General features: G+C 39.3%; 1 protein-coding gene and 1 long non-coding RNA gene across 2 annotated transcripts; one reads left to right on the top strand and one right to left on the bottom strand.

Moving 5' to 3' along the window:
• Positions 1 to 428: 428 nt before the first annotated feature.
• LOC117819465 lies at positions 429 to 1,263 on the bottom strand. The gene is made up of 2 exons (XR_004632552.1): positions 1,110 to 1,263; positions 429 to 1,008 (listed from the first exon to the last, which is right to left on the bottom strand). It is a non-coding gene; the product is annotated as an uncharacterized LOC117819465 (long non-coding RNA).
• A 1,566-nt stretch (positions 1,264 to 2,829) lies between these two features.
• tars1 (threonyl-tRNA synthetase 1) lies at positions 2,830 to 20,080 on the top strand. The gene is made up of 19 exons (XM_034692227.1): positions 2,830 to 2,987; positions 4,143 to 4,220; positions 4,429 to 4,619; positions 5,625 to 5,748; positions 6,677 to 6,801; positions 7,565 to 7,682; positions 7,773 to 7,837; positions 8,376 to 8,454; positions 8,720 to 8,866; positions 9,245 to 9,343; positions 10,836 to 11,002; positions 11,836 to 11,998; positions 14,632 to 14,769; positions 16,717 to 16,794; positions 16,881 to 16,981; positions 17,383 to 17,487; positions 17,619 to 17,691; positions 19,143 to 19,257; positions 19,384 to 20,080. Exons 1-19 carry the CDS (start codon positions 2,928 to 2,930, stop codon positions 19,530 to 19,532), a joined length of 2,175 nt encoding a protein of 724 aa, XP_034548118.1. The 5' UTR covers positions 2,830 to 2,927; the 3' UTR covers positions 19,533 to 20,080.
• Positions 20,081 to 21,807: the final 1,727 nt, after the last annotated feature.

Below are 21,807 nucleotides of genomic sequence, written 5' to 3'. Positions count from 1 at the left end.
GCACGCCATCAGGCTTTGTCAAGCAAGTTTTTTAAAAAGTCAGAAAAGATGGTTGATATGCAGTTAGCTCACTTCCTTTAAGGGCTAATGCAGTTGTCTTTTGAGGTTTTCATATGTGAACCAATGAATATATGACAAATAAGAAACAGTAGGATACCACAACCAAGAGTTTGACTAAAGGGACTTTAAAACTAAATTTGTGAGGTTTAAAGATAACTGGACTCTCATTCACATACATTGGGTATGGAAAGTATTCATACCCCTTTACTTTTTCTACATTTTGTTATGTTACACCTTTTTTTCAAAATTGATTCAATTCATTTTTTCCCTCAACAATCTACACACAATACCCTATAATGACAAACTGGAAAATGTTTAGTAGAAATGTTTGCAAATGAATTAAAAATAAAACACTCAAATATCGCATGTACATAAGTATTCACACCCTTTACTAAATACTTTGTTAAAGCACATTTGGCAGTAATTACAGCCTCCAGTCTTCTTGGGTGTGATGCTACAAGCTTAGCACACCTGAATTGGGGGAGTTTCTCCCATTCTTTGCACATCCTCTCAAGCTCAATGAGGTTAGATGGGGAGGGTCAGTGCAAAGCTATTTTCAGGTCTTTCCAGAGATGTTTAATCACGTTCAAGTCCGGGCTCTGGCTAGGCCACTCTAGGACATTCAGAGACTTGTCCTGAAGCCACTCCTTTGTTATCTTGGCTGTGTGCATAGGATCGTTGTCCTGTTGGAGTGTGAACCTTCGCCGCAGTCTGAGGTCCAGAGCGCTCTGGAGCAGGTTTTCGTCAAGAGTCTCTCTGTATTTTGCTGCGTTCATTTTTAGTAGTCTCCCAGTTCCTGATGCTGAAAAACATCCTACAGCATGATGCTGCCACCACCACACTTCACTGTAGGGATGGTATTGACCAGATAATTAGTGGTGCCTGGTTTCCTCCAGACATTCAGGCCAAAGACAAAACATTTTTCACTTTGTCATTATGGAGTATTGTCTGTCGAATGTTGAGGGAAAAAGGAATTTAATCAATTTTGGAATAAGACTTACACATAACAAAATATAGAAAAAGTGAAGGGGTATGAATACTTTCCGTACCCACTGTATATGAGGTGTAAAACAATGGTTCCTCTTGCAAAAAACAGTAGGCTGTCACCAAGAGATTAGCACCAATATAGCAAGAACACCAATCTAGGAGAAGTCCAGAAATTTAACTTCTGTTACCCTGAAACCCTAAAACACCTTGTTAATAATTAGCTTGGTTAGCATTGAAATGGAAGCAAAGATAACAACAAAACAAAACAAAAAAAAACAATCTACAAACAGCATTTATAAAAAAAACGGCTCAATATGCATTGGAACTGTGCCAGTAGTGGTTGCTCCTAGCAACAGTAGGTTTAACTGAAACCGACTGCCAGTGGCAGCACAGTGGGATACTTCTTAATTTTAGATTAAGGAGATGATCTCCTTTTCTCTTTCTATCAGAAGATACCTTGTTTTTGAAACTCTGTCAGAATGCATCTCTTGAACTTTTCAGAAATACTGTACATATAGATGTGAGCTGTGATGGCTGTTAGAGTGGATGGGAAAACCCCCTGCTGGTGTAGCCTGAGTTCAAACCTTTGAATCCATCCACCCCACCAAGATGCTCCTGCAGAGTACCTGCTGTATGCTGTCACTAATCTATACTGTGCTAACAGAGAAGAAATTAATCAGTATCCTGGCACCCACAAAGTCATCTGCTGGTTCTCCTTTCCTCCACACAGTGTTGTTTTTAACTCTATAAATTGAATTGCTCTTTTTATGAATGGTGCTTTATAAATAATCCTGCCTTGCTACACTAGGTTAAAGTTACAGTATAGAAAAGCTGTCTTAGGAAAGTCAGCTGGACTGTCTACTTCTTGGTTGTTTTGGCTCTATCCCTACATGGCCTTTTTCAGGTGAATATTATATCAACTGAACCACCACTATTATATCAACTGAATAAAAAGTAAGGAGTAATGAAACAGGAGTTGAGGTGCTGCCGGGTTGATAGTATGTCAAACACTATAGATAACATAATGGAATGTTTAACTATTGAAATTTATATTAAAAAAAAAACAAAAACATTATCATAAGTTGTGTATACAGAACACCGGGATCATGCGTTGCCACAGTTAAGGATAAACTAGTTTAATAACTCTAATGACAAAAAGGTTAATGTACTATGTGGTGATTTCAATATTGATTTGTTAAACCCCAACAACAACAAAATGACAATTGACTTTAACCACTGCAGCCTGTTTCCTACAATAACAAAACCAAGCAGAATAACAATAGACACTGCAACAATGATAGACAATATATTTACCAATACATTTGAATGTAAAATAGTAGGAGGGGTACTCATTAGTGACATAAGTGATCATCTGCTAGTTTTTGCAGTAATTCAGAATTTTTGGGGGACAAAAAATAGGCACAAGGATGACACATTTAAAATGATACGTCACAAAACACCAGAAGCCCTAGCTGCCTTTGCTAGGCACATTGGGACTCGGGACTTTTGGCACATTTCTCTACAAATTTTGGACTTTTTCACTTTTGGTGAGCCATTACTTTAGGCTAGTTTTTTAAAAAGCGAATTCATTTTTAAAAGGTGATGTCAACAACTTCCATAACTTCCATTATATTCTACTTAAAAAAACAAGTTGAAATGGGAGTAACATTGAAAACCTCTGTGCATGGATTGGTTAGGTGTAATCTGGTAGTAATTCATCAGTCATACAAGCCCCGCCCACTGTGCCAATGTTGCATCAGAATTGCAACATCCGGGTACGTCATCAGCCCTCACCCGGCATCCTGACTGCCTGCTGTCCATACATGCTAGTTAGAGTCTCTGAAGTTATCTTACAAAAGTGAGGTGGCTTTTCACTTGTGATGGCTGACCAGACTGTCGTGGAGAAGATGAGCGAAATGAAAGTGGACGAGGGGAAAAAGGTGACACCTCAGTCTCATGGTTGCGTACATATTGATACATGTTAGCGAGCTAGCCTAGCCGGTCGTCAGATTCATGCTGTCATTTGTCCACCGGCAATGCGGTGCTTTAGTGTTAATGTTACGGCTATGAATTCATGCTACCGTCAAGATAACACAGGGTCTTATGCTAATGCTACTCTTATCTTTAATAAAGGCAGTCATTTGTGCCACAATGTAAGTGTAGTTGGTCACTTTGGCTAATGTTTGAATTACACGTATTGCTTGGCACGGCATGGCTGTGGAGACTTGCCCAGAACTCCATTCACAATTCTGACAATCTGCAGTTTGATCGCATATAGGTGGTCTCACACAGTTTAAGACCAGCCTGTGCAACATTTGATGAATCAGACATATTCTCTATACAAATCGGAATGTCCCAAATAGATAAAAAGTGTGGGTTTATTTAAAGGTCATTCTTAAAATCACTAATAAACTCCCACAGGATAGTATTATGCTGTATTCACTTTTTGTGAAATGCATATACTTACTTCTGTGTGATAGGGACAACAATAATAGTATTACAGCAGTGCTATAGAAATGAATAGATTAACTAGTAATAATGATAACGTTTATTTATGGCACCTTTCTAAATCTATGTCAAAAAGCGCTTTACATCAGCAACAAGATGAAAACAGAATAGGTGGATGAATAAAAATCAAACAAGAATACTTGTAGCCTAATAGTAAGAATTAGAAGAAAATCATGTAGAACACAGAGTTAAGAAATGGTTCTGAACGTACAAACACACAGACTTGTTCAAACATTCAGTGATCAATGTGAAGATCGCTTAAAAACTGGAAATAATGTGTTTTTATGAATCTGTTTTTGTCCCACAGTTTCAGTTGATTCAATGTAGCTTCCAAACAGGGAAGTCTCTTAATAGCATAGAAGTGCAGTGTTAAATTGGTGCAAAAATAGCAATATTTGTGTCCTGTTAATGTGTTATTGAGCCTGTAGTCAACTGTGTACGTCATGATTAATAGTCGTACCAGGTTTGTACTCAAATCTTTAGAAAGAATAGGTATCTTTTTGTTAACTTGTGTCAGAAGTAGCTCCATAATAGCCTCATATTGTATCATAAGATTCACTGACTTCATTGCATGATTTTTTGAACAGGGGAAACCTGAAGGCGTCAAAGATGGAGGAAAGAAGAAGGCTAAAAATGCTGCTGGGGACGCTGGAGGCAAGGCTGAGGTGAGTTGCTAAATTAAGTGTTCGAAAGTATGTGGTTGGCTCGGTGCTATAATTAGACATCAGAATAATGTCTTGTTTTAAAAGGAATTAAATCATGGTGCATATCTATGTTATATTAATATAATAGTATTTACATATAACTGTAAACACAGATAACAGCATTATTAACACACTTTCCATTTACTCCTCTCATTGTGTTTCTTTCCAGCTGTCACCTCCACCTGAGTACATTGAGAACCGTCTCACTTTGTACTCAAAGCTAAAAGCTGAGCATGACACCCTCATGGCAGAAAGAGCAGCGAATAATAGCCGAGCCATCAAGGTGACTCTCCCTGATGGAAAGGTGGTTGATGCCGAGTCATGGAAGACCACGCCATACCAGGTGGCCTGTGGAATCAGGTCAGTGTGATAATTGGATAGCTGCAATTAACACTTATTAAATTTGACACTTAGCTTTCATTAAGCATAAAAAAGGGAAACCTCAAGGGTGCTCCAGGAATTTAATTTCCAAAGACCAGCTGTCAAATCTATTCCTCCAGCCTGTAATCACTGTTAGAGCTTCAAAAGGCTTTGCAGTTCCCACATTATGATAATAGTAATCGAAAATGGCACCCACTAACCTTAGACAGTCTTCTCAAGACAAGAAAATACTCCTCCATCAGTAAAAAATAACAAAAAAATTGAGTAAACTCTGCTGTGGGGTGTGAGAATGACTTCCCTACAGTCCCAGTAGGTGACAGGAGTGTGTTAGCAGGGATCGAATGTTGATAACCAAAGGTCACATGAACAGACTGCACAGTAAGCACAGTAAGAAGCTTTCAGAAATGTCAGAATCTCTATCACCACCACTGCACTGAGTCAGTGCCAGCATTGCTCCATGTGATTTAAAAGTCTCATCCACAGCCCCACCTTTGTACTTTATGATGCAATGAGCACATTGGTGTAAAGTACTGCTGGTTTCTAACCTTTGTGGCTCGAAGGTGTCTTCATATTTTAGTGGCTGAGGCAATTTAAGAGGACTTTTGTAATTTTAGAGGCGGAGATGCAAAGGGGCGGGGCTGACTATTTGCAGCATACCTTTATATCCTCCTGAAGGCACAGGATGGTAAATAAACTGACTCCCTGTAAGACTAGCCAAACTACATCTGCTGTATGACTGGTGATGACAGTGTTACATGATCACAACACAATGAAGATTTCTCCTGCAGTGCTTGGGAGTATATAAACACATTGAGTTTTTGAATCTAGTTTTCTATGATAAATGACTTCACTTCAATCTGATGAAAGAGCTTGTAGTCTTTTATTTAGTTGTAAAATATGTACCATAAGGTATTTTATCGAACTTATTTCCACCAAGCTCTGCACATAAATTTGATGTGGTACACATTTCTTTCGTATTCCCAGTCAAGGCCTTGCTGACAACACTGTGATTGCTAAAGTGAACAACGGTGTGTGGGACCTGGACAGACCTCTGGAGGATGACTGCAGCTTGCAGTTGCTCAAGTTTGATGATGAGGAGGCTCAAGCAGTAAGTCCACCTCATCCCTGGTCTGCTTATATTTGATTTTTCCTCTCCCGTATGTTTGGATTAGGAAAGGAGACTGCAGGGAAGTTTTGTAAAGCCTCTTAACACTTTCTTCCCGATGCACAGTTCACTCATCTTTGAGCACCAAAACTTTACTTACATTCCAGTATTTTAACATCACTATGAAAATGCTAGTTTGAGTACTTCTGACATTTTAGGTATGCCGGTGATGTTTGTTATAAGAGCTGTCCTGTTGTACTTCAAAGCTGCTACACAAAATGTGCTCATACAAAGAGCAAAGACATGCACAACAGTTCAGTCATCTTGATATGTACTAAGGCCAGGCCAACACATGCATTCAAGGTTAAAGCGATGAAAGAAAGGTTTTCAATCAATGATTGACCTCAAACCTCTCTCCATCAAATGTCCAATCCAGAAAAACATTAAGTAGAGACGTGAGAGTGTAAAACAAAATACTGCCGCAATCACGGACTGTCATAAAAGTGGCAGCAACCAGTGTCATGAGTGAATAACGAGACTTGCTCTCGAAATAACAGCCCAATTTCAACTTCATTGTCTGAACAAGGTGCTGAATATTTCACCAGAAGAGCCATTTGTCATTTGACATTTTTAAGTACTTTAGAGATTTCACTGTCTCAGCCAATTTGCTTTTTATGTTACCAGTTGTCAGCAGGTTTAGTTGGACATTTTTCAGATTTTTTACTTCTCCAAGTGTTGTCAGCATTCATGAAGAGGTGATGTGACATAGTTTCAGTTATTTTTTTCCTCTAACAAAGTCTGCAGCACAGTGAATGAATGTTACACCAGCACAAACATGAAGGTCAACAGTACCCCTTCCAGCGCAATTGTACTAAAAGTCTTATTAAACACACAAAAAGAAATTGATGTCTAATTGGGCGATATTCTTTAGGTTTACTGGCACTCCAGTGCTCACATCCTGGGTGAAGCCATGGAGAGAGTGTATGGAGGCTGCCTCTGCTACGGTCCCCCCATCGAGAGCGGCTTCTACTACGACATGTTCCTGGAGAACAATGAGTAAGTCGAACAGGCTTTGGCTTCAGATTTGTCTGTTTAATTAGTTGTGTTAGTCATCGCTCAGTGTTATTTTGATGTTTACTTCAAAGCTCAGTGGCTGCCAGTCTGGTTCACTGTCTTAGACCCATTGCAAACACAAAACAGGTGGAGTTTAATGACACTAATGCCGTCAAGCTGGATTTTTGTCGGGCGTGGATTTAAAACGACATCTTTATATATCAGCCCACAGAATTTGAAGCCTTAAAGCAAATCTATTCAAAACACAAAGAAGTTGGGTGAAGCTTTGAAAGTGCTTTGAGACACCCTCAGACATTTGAATACCTCTTCATCGTAAACAACTTCTTCATTTGACCTTTCCCTGAAACAGATGCATTTCTCCTGGCTTCAGGCAGCGGGAGAGCGTGAGGAGTGCTGTCTAATTAATTCTACAACCTCCTAATGAAGTCGTTTTATGCTAATGGCATTCTTGGAGACTGTGTTTTTTTGCAAGGATATTTTGACATAGCTCATGCCCTAAAGCCAAGGACTTTAAACTATTTGCCCATGCTTGGCAGAGGTTATCAGTTTGTGGAAGTCAGAGCATTACACTGTAGGATGAAAAGTCTGTCCACAAGGCTTAATGCCTGGTCACATCCGTGATGCCCTCCACAAACACCGGCAGACTGCATTTAGTATTTAAAGCAGTTTGCATATTAATGTGGGACTATGTAAAGCTGTCATTTTCATGACCTTCTATTGTGTTAATCTGTGATGTTTTGGACAGGGGCGTATCGAGCAATGACTTCCCATGTCTGGAGAACTTGTGCAAGAAAATTATCAAGGAGAAGCAGCCCTTTGAGAGACTGGAGATAAAGAAGGAGACTCTTTTGGAAATGTTCAAGGTACCTGAACACATCAATATTTACAAATACAAAGGTAGACTTTAGAGGTAACAGAAGTTAAAAAAAAACACCTCTTCATCTTCTTTATAGTACAACACCTTCAAGTGCCGCATTCTGAATGAGAAGGTTACCACACCCACCACCACAGTTTACAGGTGAGTACAAAAATCCTGTAAAATACAGTTCTGGTGATATCCTATAATTTCTGCCTTATAAACTAACCCCATTAAAATACTTAAACTAAGAGCAGAAGCTTTATATTTCTGTCTGAAATATTCTGTTGCAAAAAATCTGATGCTTTCTTTCAGTATCTTGCAAAAGCTTGTTCCTCTGCAGCAACAGATCACCCTCATAATGATAAACAACACCTACACAATCACACTGCCGTAAACATCCTCACACAACAATTATGCAACAGAAATAACCAACATCAATGCATGACTTTTTTTTTTTTTTTTTTTTTTACACAATGTTGCAGCTTTTAGAGGAAAATGTAAGTTTCTTTAAGAATAAAATAATGTACTGTATTTAAGTATATTTTAAACGTGTATGTCCTCTTTAGATAACATTGAGCTTTGGGCTGATGACTTTATGGCTCTGATCCACTTATGGGATTTTGTAACCATGACAATATTATAGTCAGTTTTTTAACAACTTGTGTTCTTAAAGGCTCAAAACTATTTTTCCTTTCAGATGTGGTCCCTTAATTGACCTGTGTCGGGGTCCCCATGTGAGACATACTGGAAAAATCAAGGCACTTAAAGTCCACAAGGTGAGCCTTTTACGTATTCAGTGTTTTAGTTTTTTTTATGTTAAACACACCTGTTGCTGTTACAAGTGTTGATTTATTGTTGATGAACTCGGACAGATTTGAAGTACTCTAATCAGTGTTTTGAATATGCCACACTTGGCAGATGTGTCCCACTTTTATAGCATTGCTACTTTTTTTTTATTATACTCAATTAGTTTTAAGCACCCGAAAGAACTAAAGAATGAATGAAATAAAAGCTATCTAACATTTTTTTTTGATGTGCTAGAATTCCTCTACATACTGGGAGGGAAAAGCAGACATGGAAACCCTGCAGAGGATCTATGGAATCTCCTTCCCTGACCCCAAAATGCTCAAAGAATGGGAGAAGTTTCAGGAGGAGGCCAAGAACAGAGATCACCGCAAACTGGGACGGGTAAGAACTTCAATGTTTAAGAAGCAAAAGAGCTCTCATAGTGTTTTCAAATATGTCTCTTCCAGGTTTCATGGTGTTTGATGTTTTTTTTAGTTAAGCTATGTTCTTTACAGGTGCAGTTATAATCACACTCTAAACAAACTAGTTGTGAAATACAGGTGAAAGTACAGAAGCCAGATTTCACATTCAATGGCACCTATTCAGTAGACTGTACATTCCTTAACTGTGTGAAAACAGCTGAACAGGAGGCCATGCATTGTCATACAAACACTGCTGAACTCAAATATGTGATTAATTGAAACCAGTCAGGCCTGGGTGGTGTCCTCTCTTAATTTTCAATCACACTAACAACCCTCTTTTTTCTTTCTTTATCTTCAGGAGCAGGACCTGTTCTTCTTCCATGACTTGAGTCCTGGCAGCTGCTTCTTCCTGCCCAAGGGAGCTTTCCTCTACAACACACTGATTGAGTTCATCAGAGTAAGTGAAAGCTGTCAGGACCAGAGTGAATAACAGCCGTGATCTCACTCCAAAACTTTGAGACATAGGAAGAGACAGAGAGTCAGGGAGTTTAAATTAGCATGGAGACCTGGGGATGAGGACAGAGCAGAAAGTGACCTCTAGAATAATAGATGCTTTATATTTGTACTAAATATGGAGCTGCAATTAAAAACCACTTTGAGAGTCATATTATTTTATGTAGAGAAGAAAGAAAGTTGCTGTTTTCAATGATTTGTAGTTAGGGGTGATGAATTAAGTCATAGACATCAAAAGGCTTAGATGAACATTTGTGCACAAACAATAAACTACAAATTGATAACCATAACTTCTCTACCTGCAACAATAATGCTGAAAAAGCTGCCCAATTAATTATCTCTCAATAAGACATTTCTCTTTTCTTGCCTCTAATAGAAAAACAGTACTTTGTCCTGTGTGAAGTTTACCCTTGAACACACAAACCTATTTATTAATCTTACAATAGTTTTTTATTTCGCCGGCAATTATGTTGAACAAATGTACAAAAGTAAAAGAGGCATGATTGACAGTATTGAAGAAGCTCTTTTGCCACTTCCTTAGTTGTAGTCAGTTCACTGACAATGCAGTGCACATCAAAAGCATTTACCTTTAATTTGGTGAAATAGATTTTTGACTGAGGACGTTTTAAGTAATTAGATGTTGCTTGTTACATAGATCTCCTGTGCAAGCCAAAAAAAAAACAATAATCAAAATATTTTACCTATTAGGTCATATAGAGCGTGATTGTAGGATGAACTTTTATTAATTTTTGGTTATTATTTTATTGTTAATACTACTGCGATGAGACGTCTTTTCTGAATTTAATGCACACGTCAGACTAAAAAGCTGACTCAGGGTTTTGTTGAATTTGCTGCCGTTCTTTTCCAGGTTACCCCAAACATCCTGACATAATGTGCTAACAAATAAAAATCTGAATATGCAGCTGCATTCACATTATCTGAGATTGTTTCTTTATTCAAAATATCAATTTTAATCTACAGAGTAATGTGTTTAAAATAATATGCTCCAATTAAAGGAAGCAGTCCAATCAATCAATCTAGCGCCAAATCACAACAAACGTTATCTCAAGACGCTTTTACAAACATAGCAGGTCTAGACCACTCTGTCAAATTATTAATAAAGACCCAACATCAACACAAGATAAGACTCAGTCTTATATCAGCATAATTCACCATGAGCAGAGCACTTTGCAGCATTTAACAAGTTACAGCGTTAAAGACAAACTTCCTTTTAACAGGCAGAAACCTCGAGCAGAACCAGACTCACGTTAGACCGCCGTTTGCCTCGACTGAGTTGCGGTTGGAAAGAGGGATAGAGGAGATTAAGAAAGAGAGAGTTCAAACCAGTTGTTGGGATGTGCACACAGTATTTTGATGGATTCGGCTCAGAACAGTTTTGTTCTAATCTTCCTGTTTCACACCTTGCTCTTTCACAGAGTGAGTACAGGAAGAGGGGTTTCCAGGAGGTGGTGACGCCCAACATCTACAACAGCAAGCTCTGGCAGACGTCCGGCCACTGGCAGCACTACAGTGATAACATGTTCTCCTTCGAGGCGGAGAAGGAGACCTTCGCCCTCAAACCTATGAACTGCCCAGGACACTGGTGAGGCTTCTATTCTTTGATTTAGAGTTTTAAAGAGTCTAACTTCAGCAACAAAGTTTTAAGAATGAACTGAACCCACTTGTGTTTCATGCTGTGTGTCAAGTCTTGCGATAGTGTGAAATAGATGTCTTAATGTTATTTTCTTTAATAAGGGAAACAACAGTCTTTGCATGAGGCAGAGCTGTTTGTTCTTCTGCAGCACAAACCGTGTTTGTATCATTAAATAAGCTCACAAAACAAAGTATTTAACTTAAGTACACATTTCCGTTTTTAATCTATCTAAAAGACTTGCCTCAGTGTAATGGAAAGCAGGGACGACCACTGACTGATGTTTTGTCTCTCATTCACAGATTTAGATGTTTGCACAAGGGTTTGTTATCAGCACTTGACTCAGTCTTTGTGAAATAGCTCCATCTTTCACTGCTATATTAGTTTGCCATCCAGTTGGGCTCAGCTTGTAATGGACTGATGTTTGTGCCATGTTTTCTTTAGTTGGATGACCCACTTGGATTTACTGCTGAATGCTGCATTGCAGTGTAAAGAACCAGACTGCAGCTCTTTGTATTCAAATCTTTTATCTCTTTTTCTCTGCTATGATCTTTATGCTCTCCTCATGGGGAGCCTCTCTGGAGATGGCACTGAAATGAAAATTGAGCTTGCAAACACATTTTGTGACAGAGCTGGAAGACAGTTAAATCAAATATTGATCGTCTTTCATGATGATGTTAAAGCAGTGGAGCAAGTTTCAGTTATTTTGAGAAGTCAAGGTAGAAGATAGTAGATGTAATGAGTGTGTTTTTACACACTCTTACCGTTTATCTGTCTGTCTTCAGTCTGATGTTTGATCACCGGCCACGCTCCTGGAGAGAGTTACCGCTCCGCATGGCCGACTTTGGCGTCCTGCACAGGAACGAGCTGTCGGGAGCCCTGACAGGTCTCACTCGTGTCCGCCGCTTCCAGCAGGATGATGCTCACATCTTCTGCTCCATGGATCAGGTGAGTCCCACAGCTTTACTTTTGTGAGCTCAAAGACGCATATTGGAGGCACAAGTCTGATTTTAAAAAGTTGTTGTTGACTTAAAGGGACAATTCAACCAAGATAACACATGAACAAACTTATCTAGTAGTGCTACAGCATATGCTGCAGTGTTGCAAAATTCCAGTTCCAAGTTGGAAACTTTCCATGGGAGTAAACGGGAATAAATGGGAATAAACGGGCATTCATGGGAATAAACGGGAATAAACCAGGAATTTACTAAATTGAAGGTTGGCACTTAATATGGAATTTAGGAAGAGCCCAGGAAGAGCCCATTGCTTGAAAGGGTGTATCAAAAATGCAGAGGCTTGGCTTGAGAAGCTTGAGGGAAGATGCTTTTTTATTTGCATGTTGAAAGGGACTTTTTTGGAGGGATTTTACATTTTGAATGAGATTTTGTTGGGATTGCATTTTTGATCATTTTTGAATGAGTTAGGAGGAGGGAATGAGTAATATTTAACTCAACATTCATTTTTTTGTTCTTCAATTTAATAATTGATTGTTCAATGAAATATTTAACACTTGATAAAGTTCTACTTACAAATAAATCTGTTTTAATTGTATTATTTTGGATGAATGTCTGCTTATAACAAAACATATATTTATGCTTGGATATGATACCTTTCCATTAAATTACCCTCAATTCTCAGTTAATTCCCATAATAATCCCCATGGACAGTTTCCAATTTTGAATATTTCCAAAATTCTCCATTTTAACTTCCCATGGAAATTTACCAGAAACTTTCTGTAAATTTACCTGAAATTTTCCACCCCTTTGCAACCCTAATATGCAGCACTCTCGAGTAAAGCACGCTTCATGTGATGCACATTCAAGATCAATAAGTCGTCTCAAGTGATGTCACTTGAGGCAGCATTGGTCCGGCCTGAAAATGAGAAATGTTTCAAATAACACTAACCTGGTTATGTGGAGCTGCAGACCTCTCTCGCCCACTCTGCTAGCTACATTAGCAACCACTTTGATATCACCTGAATCTCAGACCAAACTGGTGCCAGCTGCATCAAAGGTAATGTAGATGCCAGGATATGACAGGGAAGAAGAATGCATGCAATAAAAGAGAATAATTCTGGTTCTGCTGCATTGATTCTGATATTTTAACACATCCGTCCATCATGAGCCTGACAGTGTTATAGCAGTGCCATGCTAAATTGGTGCCAAAGTTTTTTAAGAGGATTTAAGTCATCCCACCATGAACTTTTTCTGGCATTAACCGTGATGAATGTTTCTACTTTGCCATTATGTCTGTTTGATGTATAGAGACTTAAAAAGCGGGTCTCTTAGTGTCTTGTATAGTTTATGGTAAAAAACAGGTAATGTCATTGAAAAGTCAGTTACACTCTCAGCTGAAGTTTCAGGACTCCACAGGCTGCTGCAGCCGGGTAAAGCAACTCTTCAACCTGAGAGGAGCACTGCCAATATCAATGCACACAAACAGGATTTTGGAAGACTGAATAGATTTCTTAATTACTTTGTTCAGATGTAGTAACACAGCAACCTGCAGCCAGGATCCCACTGATTGTGTTTTCTGTTTATCAGTAATGGCAGTGGATTGGATGGTTAATTATTTGATTGCACTTTGTGTACAAATGAAAATCACTTTGGATTTGTCACTTTGCTTGCAGCAGCTATAAAGTGCTGCCTGTACTGTTAATGTTTTCTTGTGATGTACCAAATGCAGACCAACCTCAGGCAGAATGCAGAGAGTTTATCCTTACTTCTAAGCTGACATTATGTTAAGCTGATGGTGGCTCATATTTAGGACTTGGTGGGACTTCTCTTTGAAATTGAAGGGGATTCTTTTCAACTTCTTTCCTCTCTGTTCGCGCACGTTAAGGTGCATAACTCTTCGACCAAGAGTTTCAGGGTCTTTTAGCCCCCAGAACTACTTTCCCTGGAACTAAAAGGTTCCTGTGCCCCCATTGTTGTCTGCTTTTAGACCACTGGCTGAAGTCCCAGGTAGATTGTGTAAATCAGGCCAGTGACGTATGGGAAAAAGAATTAGATTAAATGATATTTTGAAATCTTTAAAAAAAAAACTAAACTAGTATGCATTCCCAGGAACTCCCTCTGTGTTTCAACAACTGTGTAAACTTCACAAACACTGTTGCGTTCAGCCAAAAGTCCCAGGACCTTTGAAAAGTACTACTCCCCAAGCAGGGGCTTCTCAGGGGGGAGATGAACTACCCTGAACTAATTTTAGACCCTGGTTCCTCAAGTCGAAATGCATGTAGTTCGGGGGTAAAGTCCCTAGTTCCGGGGTAAAGTTCCTGCGGTCGAAAAACGCCTTTAGTTGCATTCCTGAAAAGTATGATATAATGAAGGTTAATAACTGAGTGGAGAAGACTTTCAAATTCAGTGAATTTCAGTGTAACATCTACTGGAAATATTCAATCAGGATACATCATTTCCAATAAGCTGAGACGTTCATCATAATTTCCTCTGATTACATCATCATTTCATAATCTGTCAAAGCCAGAAAAGACAGATGAAATCAGTCATAACTGCAGCATTTATACCCTCAGCTGTGTCTTGAAGGATGATGGAATATCAGTTACAATTTATTTCTGACCCCAGATTGAAGAGGAGATCAAGGGCTGTCTGGACTTCTTGAGGACCGTGTACGAAGTGTTCGGCTTCACTTTCAAACTCAACCTGTCCACAAGACCGGAGAAGTTCTTGGGGGAACCTGAGATCTGGGAACAAGCAGAAAAGGTAATCACACAACCTCTTTGTTTTGTGCCCTGTGGTTTCAAATGTGAAGAGCAATCTCACACCGTCTCACCAGAGAATAAGATGCTGATCTGTGATATTATCAAATAGAAATTCTGGAGCCGCTTCACAGATAGCAAATGCAAGAGTGCGATTTGTAGACCCAGAAAACATTTATATTTTAATGAATTAGTTTTTCATTCTGCAGAAGTGCTGTCAGTTCAGAAAAATGCTCGCACATCTCCTGAGAATCTACATCAGTGCCATCACTGTCTGCCTTTGCTGTCAAATCAAATTCGCTCTCTGTGGAACAGCTCTATATTTTTCATTTTGGGTTCAGCTGGAAGATGGTCGGGGAGGGAGTGGGTAATGTTTGAACACAGCTCAAACAAAGTAATAACAAGACTGAGTGAGTTACACTAAATGATAATGGGTAGTTATTACTTTGTTCTGTCTGCGTTAAATGAAACACAGCGAGGGTCTCTCTCGGGACGGTCTCCAGTCTGACAGATGAATGTGTAAAATCAACACTGAATGACAGTTGTTGGATAAAGGTGTCACGAGCAGACTGTATTGTTTTATTGGTAGAATAACTATATGAGACATACAGGTTGTTAATCAGTCTGGTAAGTGTTTACAGGCAGTAAACAAATGGATGAGAAGGTGTCTGGTGGCATGTGTTCAGTCTTACAGCAGGGTGACGTTGACCACTACATCACATATGTTCAGTGTAACCAGATATAAGATACATCACCAGCAACCTGCATCACTCATTCTGGGCTGCAAAGTTATTCTAGTGTTTGTTTCCCACTTGACGCTCTGCTGTCTACAACCAAGTGTCATGTCTCCGTCAGGTGTGGTTGTATTTTCATCACATCAGTTGTCACTCTCTTCAGTGTTTATGTAAGGCTGGTTGTAAATCTACTGCCGGCTGCCAGGCATCAAAAATGCTGAGAAGTTTTTAAGAGGCACTCTCAGTTTAATCAACAGAAAACGCTCCATTTTTCACACCCACTGGAAAGATATACTCGGGCTTAAGCTCCATCTAATCACAGACAGTTGCCCACAGGGGACTGTATCCACATTCATACTTCAGAAGATGACAGCTCAATATGTAAGATAATATGTGAGCCATTATTCTGTAGATAAGGACATTTCATCCTTTTAATTCTTTGTTCCTTTTTGATATTTCACAAACTTTCAAGAGCTCTTTTTTTTTAATGTCCCCTCACTGCTCTACAGGCAGCGGTGTCACAGTTCAGTCCTGAGTGTTTCATTTTAACTTGGTTTCTGAGCGTGTCTTCTGCTGCTGGGAGCAGAACATCGCTGATAATATTTATTTTGAGCACATCATTTTCCAAACAATCAATCCAGTGGCCATGGTGCTATTTAAATATGAAATACTTTGAGTTCTGCAGAGAAGCGGAATAGCCCAAAGAAGTCACAGAGGCTACAGAGTAGAGCTCTTGATTGCTTCTACTGACTGCATGTGTTAATAATGATGTATTTTCAGTTAGTCAAAGGTGTCAAAGAAAGACAAATATTAGCACAACCAGCGTAACATATGGTAAAGTGAGGAGCATTATAATAGCTCATTAGTTTGCGTGACCTATCAGGGAGACACGCTCCTCTAGGACATTTCATAATTTAAGCATGGACTTTTTATGATGAATGTTTGTAGGTGGAAAATGGTATACACAAATAACCGACTTGTAAACTTGGCGTAGTGACTGGAATGGGACTTGCTGAGTGTTTCCCCTCACCTCATTAACTCCCCCGCAAGAAACCATAAAATATTATTGAGACGTTAACATTTCTCAGTCCAGTGATTAGTTCCAGATGAAGAAAATGTCAGGAAGAAATACACAGCTTTGCTTAACACTGCTGTTGTGTTGCATGTTGGTCAGCTGTTGATATTGTAACAAAGCTGTAATTGTTTGTTTTTCACAGCAACTGGAGAACAGCTTGAATGAGTTTGGGGAGAAATGGGTTCTCAACCCTGGTGACGGGGCTTTTTATGGACCAAAGGTGAGACGTGCGCCGCAGTAATGATGTACTTAGACTGTGAAGCAGCAGGAGGGTCATAGCTGATCGTTTGTGCCCACTGTTTGCAGATTGACATTCAGATCAAGGACGCCATCGGTCGGTATCATCAATGCGCCACCATCCAGCTCGATTTCCAGCTTCCGATCCGCTTTGATCTCACCTTTGTCAGGTAACTGCTTTTAAAATCTACATCAGAAAAAAAATCATGTGTATTACAGCATTTAGTTCAGTCTACTCAATTTACATAATTAGAGGAATTTTTTTATATGAATAACTTTGAGAAAGTGCTGACATGGCAGATAATAGTCTACACTTGAACAAAACTTTATGATATCCAATTATAGAGAAGTACCAAGGTTTTTGTCGCTGCCCTAGAGGCTTCAGATTATTTTCTAAAGTTTGCTGGAATACTTGTGTTGTAAACTAAATAAGTAAGGGTATAATAAAACAGCATTGTCTGCGCTGCCTGACAAACGAGAACAATCTCATTTCTCCACATGACACTGTTGTTTCCAATGTCGGACGTCTCTCTTCCTGTGTGATGCTAATCGTTTCTCAATGATTTTGTAGCCACGACGGTGACGACAAGAAGAGGCCAGTGATCATCCACAGAGCCATCCTGGGATCAGTGGAGAGGATGATTGCTATCCTGACGGAGAACTACGGAGGCAAATGGTGGGTAAACGGTCAACTGAACAGAAATATTAGAAACCAGTCATTTCTGTGAGGTTGTAAATATCAGTATATTGTATCTGGACTGTTTTTCTAACACTCTGGTTAAATTCACATGTCCTGTTTTACTGCAGGCCACTGTGGCTCTCTCCTCGCCAGGTGATGGTCGTACCTGTGGGAGTGGCCTATGAGGAGTACGCTCAGAAGGTAACCAATGACCACTCAATGCCATTTGTAGTCTTCAAAGTCAGCACAAGCAGTCACTTAAAGTGTTCAGACACTTTGATTCAACACTAAGCTGCATGTGTCTCTCGCTCTCTCTCTTAATCTCCTCTATCCCTCTTTCCAACCCAACTCGGTTAAGGCATGACTAAAAACCAAGCGGCAACCTCCGGTCTAAAAGTATGAGTCGAATGCAGAAGTGCTAAAAACCTGCAGTTCATCCACTTGAGGCTGGCTCCGGAAGTCACATACACATGAATGGGAAAAAGACGATCTTTACAGCAGAAATAAACATGATTACAGCCTGGTACAAAAGACGAGTGTAGTCTGGATAGCTCATTTCTCAATCTGCTCTCACTGTGAGGGGGGTGAATTTTTTTTTTAACGTGGCAATTTCGAAGATTTTGAGATTACAAGTCTTCCAATGAGAGGCACAGCTGACTGCAGGAACACTGTAGCTGTTGGCTAGGAGGCTCAAACTCTGCCTCTTTACGTCACAATCGCTCAACAGCAGCAATATGGCTGCCGCCGATTGGCCTCAAAACAGCTCTTCAGAAACAGATGGGTGACGTCACGCATACTACGTCCATATTTTATACAGTCTATGCTAAAAACCAGTGAACTTGAACTCACATGTTTATTAAAAAAAACCAACTCAAAAGGCTCTCTGATACTGTGCAGGTATCACAGTCTTAGATGTATACCAAAGCTTGAAGAAACTTCTCTTCTGTTTCCATGCCCTCAGTTCTCATAGTTGTGATACATTTGTAGCGACCTAACTAATTACTAGGATCTCAGAATTTGGTTGCATTGATGAAACAAGTCCAACTTGGCAAAAGGAATAATGAGTCAGGCAATCAAAGAGGTTGTAATCAAGTGTTCTTAGCACAGTAACACTTTTCACACAAGCAGAGCCAGGAAAGTGGTTCAAAACTTAATTAAGAAGTCAGTGAGGTAACTGCAAAGGATTTTAACACAGAGAGCACATCTCTTCTCTTCCAAAAACCTACTTGTTTGCATTAGATCTGATAATTGTGAGAGCACTAGTTTGATGCAACCAATTTCATACAAGGCTAAAAAACAAAGGAAGCAACATCCAGAGCTTTAGAAATTAAACTGAAGTTATATTCCGCTCTAACTTTTTAAATGTGTGAATTCAGAATTATTTTATCATTTTTTTGCACATTTCAAAAACAAACAGCTGAACACATTTGATATTATGACCTGGACTAAAGCAGGTACACAGCTGTGACAACAGTGGCTGCAGAAGTGTAATCATCGTTACACCAAATTAACAACTTGTGCACACTTTTACCCGTCCGAATTTTAAAAAAAAACAGACAAGTGAATAGAAATAATTGACTTTGAATTCATAAATGTTTGTTACACCCTGGCACAAACTTCCTTTATTTAACCATCTGTTGTTTTTCTGGCAGGTCAAGCAGAATTTCCATGACAGCGGCTTCATGGCTGACGTGGATCTGGACCCTGGCTGCACTCTGAACAAAAAGATAAGAAATGCACAGTTGGCGCAGTACAACTTCATCCTGGGTAAGCAGAAAGAACTCTCTTTCACACTTCTGTCTTTTACTCTGTTTGTCTTTATCTCTTGTTTGCCGTCCCTCTTCATATTGATATCTTTTCTCTCCTCTTTGCATGTTTCTGTGCTCTGCAAAGTGGTGGGAGAGAAGGAGATGACCAGCAACACTGTAAACGTACGCACCCGAGATAACAAAGTCCACGGTGAGCGCAGTGTGGAGGAGTGTATCGAGCGCCTGAAACACCTCAAGACCTCCAAGAGCAGAAACGCTGAAGAGGAATTCTGAGCCTTCTCAGACTTGCTGCAATCAACTCCGTCTCTTTACAGTACCTTTGAGTGTGGGAACTTTGAAGGGCCATGTGGTTTAAATCAGTTTCTGATGAGGGATGAAACTACTAGTGCCTCATCTCTGTTTTTTGTCCCCTTGAAATCACATTCTCCAACTTGACTATTTGTCTCTTTTTTTCTGGTGTCTTCCATCGCCTCTTGACGGTCAACATTGTATATCAACAAGCTTTCAGTTATCAAGTCTTCTGAGATCTGTTTTCATAAACAACAGACATTTTTTTTACCACATGTGCAGTTACACAAATAATCTTGCGACTATGACGTGACGAGGTCTTTGAACAGCTTAACAGAACACTTCTTTACATTGAACAAATTGTACCATCGAAAGTACCAAAAATGTCTACATATGTGATGAAGTAACATGATATGTGGTTATAAAAGAGTGGAAATGTTTTATTACTCTGTCTTTACGGTTTGTATCGGTCATTCTTACTTCAGGGAATTGTACATGAGTTACAATTTTGATAATTAAACAATTATTCTGGAGCTCTGTCCAAGTTTCATTTCATTTACCATTTTCTTTTCCTTCAGCGATGAGTTATTTTACAGCAGATTAGCCTTTTTAACTGTATCGCAAAGTTAGTCAGTCCATCTGTGAGCAAAGAATAGAGAATAGTCAAAACACAATGGACTTTAAATACAGCAAAGTAGACATCTCTTCTAAAGATGGGTGCAGATTTTCCTGTGTACATTTCTTTTTAAAGGGCTGAACCTTATTCTCAAGCTGAAATCCTGCCATATTCAAGCCTGAGGGTGACTCTATATAAAGTATAAGTCCTGAAGCACCCCTTGTCATCAGTCAGTCATGGAGCTTTTGCTTAAAGTTTGGAACCAAGTGTTACCTGTGTCTGCTGCAGTTAAAGTGAATTCTTATCACCTCCTCCAGCATCTTCACCTGGGATTAAAGTTAGTGATATTTTGGAGAGGTAAACACCTAATGCTTACTATTATATGCTTACTGAACTGGACCAGTTTTCTTTAAGGCGTGCACCACCAAACCAGAGGATAAATTAAATTTACATTTTAATCCACCATCTAATCTGCTGAGTATGTTTAGAAGACATCAAGTCATATTTTATCTCATTTTGTAAAAGTGAAATGTTTCTAAATGCACTTAATTCTCAACACACAAGTGCACGTTCTTATAAACTATGCTTCATATTAAGAAACAATTTGAAAATAAACTTAGCCAAATTAAATTATAAGTTCAGTCAAAGTCTTTGATCATGCCTGCAATAAAATTCCACTTTAAGTTTACACTAACGATCCAACCACTAGTGGGTGCTATATCTAAGTACTGCACAGCTGGAGCAGACATAGTGAGCACAGTGAGTTTCAGCAGGGGGGGTCCAGCCCGGATCAACACCTCTGACTTTGTTCTGTAGAGAGAAATAAATCACAAACCATGAAAAAAAAATGGTAAGTTAAAACCATAAAGAAAGCATCTGTTTGAGTTACTTCTACTTTAGTAAGCCTGGTCAAAAGTACACAACAGTCACATACTGTGCAGAAACTACAAGTTTCCTCTTCTTTATTTGTGAATGATCTACTTATGTCATGCAGAATTCTATTATTTTAAGTAAAAATATCAGCACTAAGGTTAAAGTTGGAGCAAAAGATGTTGTCAAGAGTTGCCGAGAAGCCTGTGAGTGCCCAACTCTGACCGCAGGCCAATAAAAACATTGATTCTGGCTGCTTTTCAATTCACAAGTAATTAAAATAAGTGAGAAGCCTTCAGTTATTTTGGCAAATTTGAACTTTTCAGCACCAAATAAATCATGTTCACATATTTCTTGTAGGTCTACATTCTATGAGTTTTGAGGCACTGGTGTAAGATTTCTGTAAATGTGCTTTAAAGAGCGACAGCTGGGAGAAAAAGTGACTCAATTCTTGCAAACATCACCCGAGCCCTCGTTTTTCTTACATAATCCTTGTGAAAATGACACAGTCCAATCACTCTCAGGAAATGGGAGAGTAAGAATCACAGGACAACCTCATATCAAGTCTGACCACAAGGTGGAACAGCTGAACCAGGATCCTGTGGGTGGAAAAATGAGTGAGGCTAGTGTCAGTGGAGTGTGGGAGAGAAAAACATTTTGATAAGGGGTTAATGAAAAAGTCAATGGAGTAAGAGAGTGTCAACAGACAGAGCGAGACAGCCTGAAGTCTCTAGGGATTGGACTCTCGCCTTCCTGTGAATCCTCCTCGCTCCC

Source organism: Notolabrus celidotus, chromosome 9 (assembly GCF_009762535.1).
Source record: "Notolabrus celidotus isolate fNotCel1 chromosome 9, fNotCel1.pri, whole genome shotgun sequence".
Classification (NCBI taxonomy): Eukaryota; Metazoa; Chordata; class Actinopteri; order Labriformes; family Labridae; genus Notolabrus; species Notolabrus celidotus.
Note: the sequence above shows the minus strand (reverse complement) of the source record. Positions and strands in the feature narration are given on the sequence as shown.